This window comes from Aplysia californica, unplaced genomic scaffold, assembly GCF_000002075.1.
Source record: "Aplysia californica isolate F4 #8 unplaced genomic scaffold, AplCal3.0 scaffold00691, whole genome shotgun sequence".
Taxonomy (NCBI): domain Eukaryota; kingdom Metazoa; phylum Mollusca; class Gastropoda; order Aplysiida; family Aplysiidae; genus Aplysia; species Aplysia californica.
Genome location: NW_004797961.1, coordinates 232494 through 239993, shown reverse-complemented (window position 1 = coordinate 239993; position 7500 = coordinate 232494). Strand labels below are relative to the sequence as shown.

The 7500-nt window shown below is 39.0% G+C and overlaps 1 protein-coding gene across 2 annotated transcripts in view; it reads right to left on the bottom strand.

The window, feature by feature from the left end:
- Positions 1-7500, bottom strand: part of LOC101861767 (retinol dehydrogenase 7-like) — a 13456-nt gene that overhangs the window by 322 nt on the left and 5634 nt on the right. For both annotated transcript variants that reach the window (XM_005108452.3, XM_005108453.3), the window contains exons 2-6: positions 6704-6905; positions 5247-5422; positions 3435-3693; positions 1235-1398; positions 1-546 (exon numbers count right to left, since the gene is read on the bottom strand). The exon at positions 1-546 is cut by the window's left edge and continues 322 nt beyond it. In XM_005108452.3, coding sequence (XP_005108509.1) covers positions 326-546; positions 1235-1398; positions 3435-3693; positions 5247-5422; positions 6704-6852 — 969 coding nt within the window. In that variant the 5' untranslated portion in view covers positions 6853-6905 and the 3' untranslated portion in view covers positions 1-325. The remainder of the gene's footprint in view (positions 547-1234; positions 1399-3434; positions 3694-5246; positions 5423-6703; positions 6906-7500) is intronic.

Below are 7500 nucleotides of genomic sequence, written 5' to 3'. Positions count from 1 at the left end.
TGCGTTTGAAAATGTCTGTTTTTCGTGTGAACTCGTTATAAATATGAAGATCACAAAATCTGACTTACAGTAATTTTAAACATGATATTTTTTTAATGCATACTGCTATCTGAGAAAAGAAAGAAGTCACAGTTTTTAAATGTAAATGAATTGACTCACTCAATATATGTCTTACAGTTCTATACATTTGTAAAAAAATATTAGAACTGAGTTTGGATCATAGTAGTAGCTAGGCCTGTTGGACAGGATATTATACCTTTCAATTTCGGAATCCATGTCTTTGGTAATGCACTATAATTATTGGAAATTACGTAAAAATTAATTCTCAACGTTTCTTCGATATCGTATAATTTATCAAGGAGCGAACAATCCAGTCTCCACACCAATCCGGGACAAGTGACAGAGGGATATAAATAAATTTGGCGTCGTTTCCTACAACATATCGAGTGCGCGGAAATTTGGAAGTTATTGCGTGGACATAGGCATCGACAACTTGATCTATGTCTGTGGACGCCCCTTTCATCGTCTCGCTTACCAAAGTCACGTCTGAGAACAGAAAAAGGAGGGGAAAAGATTAGCACACAAAGAACAGATGCAAAGACTAACTTATTTATTATAATGTAAAAGAAAACTGCTCTAGATAGCGAAGAATTACAGTCCTACCTGCTCTCACAACCAGCTGTCTAAGACAATCACCTGAACAAACAACCACTTTCTGCCCCCACCCCCCCACCCCCACCCCCTTTGCATTAAAAAGAATATAATAATGACACTGTCCCAAACATCCACCTGTCTAAGACAAACACTTTCCTCCTTGACAGTGGGTGGCCATCTTGGACAATTTCGACTGTGTTTACTAATGGCCATGCCCTATGTCCTGCAAAGTAAGGTCTACAAAAAGAAGGGGGGTGGGGTGCAAATGGTCGCTTTTAAGGACAAGCGGGCTAACCCAGATTTCGGGGGTGTCCAGAAATCTTGACTAACACCAAAAGTGGGCATTTCCTTACCTATAGGAGACGGTTGGTTTTATTGATGTGTATACTTATGTATTTGTTTTGTTATAGAGAAAACTTGTCTTGTCTTTTAAAGAAACTGAGTAAGAGTTCAAAAAGTTTACCTTCGATTTTCTCGAAACAGCATTTTTCGGGATAGCCCCCTTGTGCTTAAAAGGGACCAAATGAGTAGGGGTAAGAGAAGGCACAATTGCAGCGATTGAAAGTTCAATGTTACTCACAATTTTTCACATAATCTGGACCATAAGCTGTCTTCACTTCATCACTAGCCTGGTCAAAGGAAGATTCACATTTGCTCTTGAGGGATTCAAAGTCCATGATATTTGTTCTGAAGACCCCTGGCTCCAGAATGGACACTTTAATTCCTTGAAGATAGACCTCACGTCTGGAAATAGCAAAGAAAAGAGAAAATACATGGTGCGAAACATATAAAAATGTCACAACCAGATAACATAATATCGGTAACCTGTTCTAATGTACAGAACCCAGAAAGCAATAAATACAGGTTGATCAAAAAACAAATAAACAAGAATCTACATGTATACAACTTTTTAAAATAGATATTTTCTCCCACATTGCAGTTTTTCGTTTCGAATTTGTACAAAACATTAGGAAGTCAAAAGGAAATTGTATGATATTCATATGAGATAATTCCACAGATTAATTTTGCTCCACATAGCGCGACCCCCCCCCCCCCCCCCCCCCCAAGCCATTTTCAGCTATGTCCCCATTTTTGTAGCATGACGCACTTGTTCGCATTAGGCCTATCACTAAAAGTCCCAACAATTGGGCCATATTGCAAGCTACAGAGTCTAACAGGCCAACAGAAGTTTGCAGATAGTTTTTCTCCAGTTTCCTTTGCCTGCTGAGATAATGGTTAAGATAAGTAAAGAGCAGAGAGTTTGTTGTATTAATCATTTCCTCACCACCAACTCATTTCTTAAGTTTTGCACAAGGTACGGAAATAATGTTAAAGTGCCCTTAAGGCCTTCTTTGATGTCAAGGGTGGGAATGGTCCACCAGTTAGTGCCTGTAGAGAATCAGAACTAAAAATTCCCTCACAAAACGACCATTTCAGGTCAAACACACACCGTTCGCACCCCTTTAAATGTAAACGTCACCAGGGTGCAAAATTCAGTAGATGAGCCCCACGAGACGTCTGTCCGTAGACGATGTCTGCAACAAAAACGTTCCTACGTCTCAACTGCTCGCATTCTCAAGGCAGATCTTCATCTACGAATGTACCATATATTCCCGTTCGCAAAGCTATCAGAGGACAGCAATGTGTTCATGAATCCCCTATCGTCTTGAAAAGCGTGAACATTTCCTCTATGACATTTGATCCTTGACAAAGCCCATATTCACCTTTCACGTTACATCAACTCTCCAAATACTGTCTATTTGGGCAACCTTACCCCATACTGTAAGCCGTACAGTGAATGTGGCTTTGATTACTCATGGCTGAGTGGATCCTTGTGATTGGCCTCCACTGAACATTACGAACGACGCGTTAAAATGTGTCGAGTCCAAAGGAGGGCACAATGCTTGTCGGAATTCCAGAATATAAAAAACATTTTTTTTAAAAACTTTGTAGGATATAAGAAATATTGTTTAAAGGTTACAGGGATGGGAAGATTAAATATTAGAAATAAAAGGAAAGTAAAAATCGAACCAATCATTTCATGACTTTCCTTACAAGATATTTTAAATTGCTGCATTTTGCATTTATAGGTGGGGTTTTTTATTTTTATAAAAGCCATTTCCGTTTTCAAAAACGAGTTTCTTCTTTGTGAATTTTATGTCAAACAAATGCCTTTTGAATGAATTATATCTATTCCAAATTACAACATTCTGGTACAAATTTTTTGCGAGATATGTAGAAAAAAAGTTGTACAATTTTTTTGGATCACCCTGCACTTCAACATTATGGCAGTCCGTCATAGTGGTCTGACGTTAAGCATTTAGTGAAATACAATAAGTGGGAATTAAAGTAAAATTTTTACAGCGACAAGGAGTCGAAGTTTTTAGTGTACACGTGGATAAACCGTTCTAATTCCCAATCTGGAGGAGGAGCGGGAGGACAAGAGAAGGAGAAGAGAAAGAGAAAGAGAAAGAAGAGAAGGTGAAGGAGGAGGAGGAGGAGGGGGAGGAGGAGGAGGAGGAGGAGGAGGAGGAGGAGGAGGAGGGGGAGGGGGAGGAGGAGGAGGAGGAGAAGGGGAGAGGAAGAAGAGAAGAGGAAGGAGGAAGAGAAAGAGGAGGGGGGAGAGGGAGGAGGAGGAGAAGGAGGAGGAGGAAGAAGAAAAAGAAGAAGAAGAAGAAGAAGGAGAAGAAGAAGAAGAAGAAGAAGAAGAGACAGAGAAGAATTCCACCTGAGTCAAAACACACACAGAAATGCCCTGCTCATAATTCAATATCGGGTACCTCAATACGTCACAGAAAGCTTCCAGCCCACATTTGGAGGTGCAGTACGGGGCCGGTCCACTGGGATATCTTCCCAGGATGCTGGTGATGCACACGACTCGACCCCTGGTCTGTCTGAGAAGAGGCAGGAACGTTCTCGAAACCTCAATAGGGCCGAACAGATTGATGTCAATGGCATCCACAAAATCTTGTTTCGTGCACATTTCAATACGGCTAGTATTTCCGCTGATGCCTGCATTGTTTACGACAGCCCATAGGCCTGAAAAGAAGAAGAAAATCTTCATTACCATCACCCAGTGCCAGATCTGCGACATACATCGCGCGATCATGGTTCTTCATTCATTCCTTTGCTCGGATGCTCATCAAAAAGCTACGTTTCCCTGATTTTTCCCTGTATCCCACTTGTTCAGGTTCCCCAAGTTATAGGTTGCTCTGGGCCTACCCCTGCCTCGCTCACCTTCAATTTTGCCAGTGAGAGCTAGATGTTCACGACCCTTATGTCTATTCAGGTGTCCCAAAAAGTGCAGTTGTCGCTTCCTGTGAGCGTCCCACGTGGGCTCCATCAAGCACTACCTCTTTTGATTTCTTTTCCTTCCATGATACTCTTAGCAGTCTCCTTAGAAACCTCATTTCTGTTGCTTCTATTTTATTTACACAGTTTTTAGTGATTGTCCAGCATTCACAGCCATATAGACGGGTTGACCATAGGCATTTCAGAACTTTCATTTTGGTAGTCTTTGAGATGTTCCTATTTTTCAGGATTGGACTCATTTTATTTAAACTGGCCTTAGCCGTTGTAATTCTCAGGGTTTTTTTTTCTTCTGTGGAACATTTTTGGCATCAGATGTTATAATATATCCTAGATATTTAAACTGTTGGACTTGTTTGATCTTTTCACCTTTGCTAATGAGATTACAACTAGAGTTTGCTGCTTTTTTGGATATTACCATGCATTCTGTTTTCTTTACATTCAACAATAATCCTTTACGTTCACTTTCTTTTACAACATATCTAGAAGCAATTGAAGGTCCTTTTCTGAGTCTGTTATTAAAACTGTGTCATCCACGTATCTAGTGTTGTTAATATTTTCTCCATTTACTTTGAGACCTGGACATTCTTCTATGTTTCTAAGGATTGTTTCAAGCGCATTAATTAAAATGTGTGAAAGCAAATACGAAAACTATTGACACACTTACGTCGAAAGTATATGATCCATTCTACTGCATAATAAGCTAGATCTAGTCATGTAGTCCATCTTTTCAGACAACTAACACCCTTTGTTCCGTGCAATTAGAACATCGGCAAGAAGTGTAAGACCTATGCTTCTGTTATGTAACAAAAAAAGATACAGAGGTCATTTCTGCGATTATCCATTTAACTCTTTTCATTGTAATATGCATTTTGTACACGGAGTTCCACATCATAGTTGTTTTAACTTCAAGTAAAGTACAACACTGTGTCCATATTTGTCACCGATATTCCATTTAATCAAAGAAGGTGTTTATTTTAGTCTCACAACTCTCTGAAGCATAGAATTCTATCAGCCACAACTGCTTTCTAGCCCCACTTTACCAGCACAGCAGTGACGAGTCACAATCAGACAAATAGAGACAACCTTTGGAAATGATTAAGAAAGAGAATTAAAAGCAAGGGAAGTGGATCTTATTCCTACTAGATCCCAAGGAAGATGAATGCAGTTTCTTCAGCGGATAGAAAAATATATCTTTTAAAGGTACAGAATAAAAGAATCTAGAAAATGACAGTCAAAGTAAGAGGAAATCTTTAAAAAAAAAAAAAAAAAAAAGTACCCACCTTTTCCGGCAGGCAATAAATCTTGCACATGTTTGTAAGCTTTTTGAATGCTGTCCGAATCAGCAACATTAAGCAGCAGCGCTGAGAGCCTGTCAGGGCACAGCTGTGTCAAAGTATCTGCTCCCTTCTGAGTAAGGCACCCCGAGATCACATGAAAACCCATCTTGTTCAGCCGTCTGGAAGATGATACAATTTCAGCACTTAAATATGATCTTATTGTGTTGCAGGTGCCGTAAAACTCTTACTAAAACTAAAACTAATTAAAATATACAGCTATAATCCTCAACTTCTGTTAACAATTTTTGTATCAATAGCCAGTAGTGTATCTGAAGGAAGCTAAACAGATTCTTCTCTTTACTTTTTAAAACTTTTCTTTTGGTAAGTGTTTCACGGCGCTCGCAACTGTATAATGTCATATGAGCGCACCGTGACACATTAAACATTTTCAGTTGGTAGGACATTTTGAATTCTGCCCGGGTGGCAGCCGAAGCCTACTCTTGTCGATTTTGGACACCAGGGGATCTTTAACGTGCACAAATTGCACACGGGACCTCCGTGATTTTTCGCCCTTCTCCGATAAGGCTATAGGTGTAGATCTTTCCTACCATAAGATCAGGGGTGTATCTGAAAGACAGCAGTAAGAAAGAGCCAAGGAGTAGCAGTAGAAAGTCTGCAGAAATAGTCAGGAATCCAAAGGGTGGGGAAAAAGAGGTGATGGGGTGGGGGCAGAAAGTGGAGACGAAAGCAGACAACAGAACATTACTAGAGAGCAGGAAAGGGGGTGAAAGGAGACATTTTTTAAAAGAGTAGAATAATTTTTGTCTCTCTCCGGATTCGAAACCGGCACCTATTGAATGAGAGACGAAGACTTTAACCTCTAGGCCACGAGAGCCCCCCCCCCCCCCCCCCCAACCAAAACAACCATTTCCCTCTACTGGTAGAATTAAAAGCACTTCAACTTTCACATACCAGACACCGGGGAATTATAATTATAATTTACCAGGCCAGTAGAAAACTTAATTCTTATCGGAATTCTCTCTTAAAACAAACAAACAAATAAACAAAACATTTTAAAATGTCATTAAAAATGCCTGAACGAAAAGTCAAGCAAGTAAAAAACTTAATTCTATTCAGAATTCTCTCTTTAAAAAACAACAACAAAAAACAAACAAGCAAAACAAACATTTTAGAAATGGCATTAAAATGACTGAAAGAAAAGTCAGGCAAGTAAAAAACTTAATTCTAATCAGAATCCTTTCTTTAAAAAAAGCAAGACATTAGTATGTTCCAACAAAATTCTGAACAAAATAAAAATCAGTGGTAACGGTACCTTTAGAGCATTTCGAAGAATTTTGACCAATCACAGATCTACCAGGGCTAAAGAAAAGACAAGCAGGAAAATAAATCCCAATCAATATACAGATAATAACAACAACATTAAAAAAAACAAATGTTACATTGATAAGCGATGTCCAAAGCCTGTGTCGCAGCCTGTGATAAACACATATTTGTTGCCATAATCTCCGACATCGAGCGATCGAAGGAAGCGATTTATGAACAAATAACCGACAATTCCCGTCACGATAGCAGCAATCATCAACCACATCTTGTCCCTTTCTTCAACAGATTCGAGCTTTTCCAACAGACTTTTCCTATTTCCTGTGGAACAGAAACAAGGAGAAACGATTTTAATTTTTATGTATAATAGAAATATACTTTAATTACTTTAATTTAAATTTACTTAATCTTCTCCGTATCTCTTTCAAACTTTCAGTATTTCTCAAAAAATCATTTTCACACACTGCTATGCAAAGCGTACGGATCGAATTAACGAGTAAATTTCCTCTTTGGAAAGTGGTGGCACAAGTCGTTTTGATACGATAGTAAAACACGACGTACAGAGAGGGTTAAAATGTCAATAACTTTACAATCTTTGTACAAGTGATAACAGTTTACTAACAAAAGTCTTGTTTTTGTTTAGTAAACGTTTCACGGCACTTGCAACACAATTAGGTCATATACGTGCAGAAGATTAGAAGTGTCTCAAGAGAGTAACAATCCCAAAAAAGGACGAGAGATAGGGACGATAGATGTTTGATCGGAAAGAAGGAACAAACCGTACCAGAGACACCAACCACCAACAAGAAAAGTCGAAAGCCAATATAGCTCATAATAAACATTTATAATACATATATAGCCTATATATCAATATAACACACACACACACACACACACACACACACACACACACACA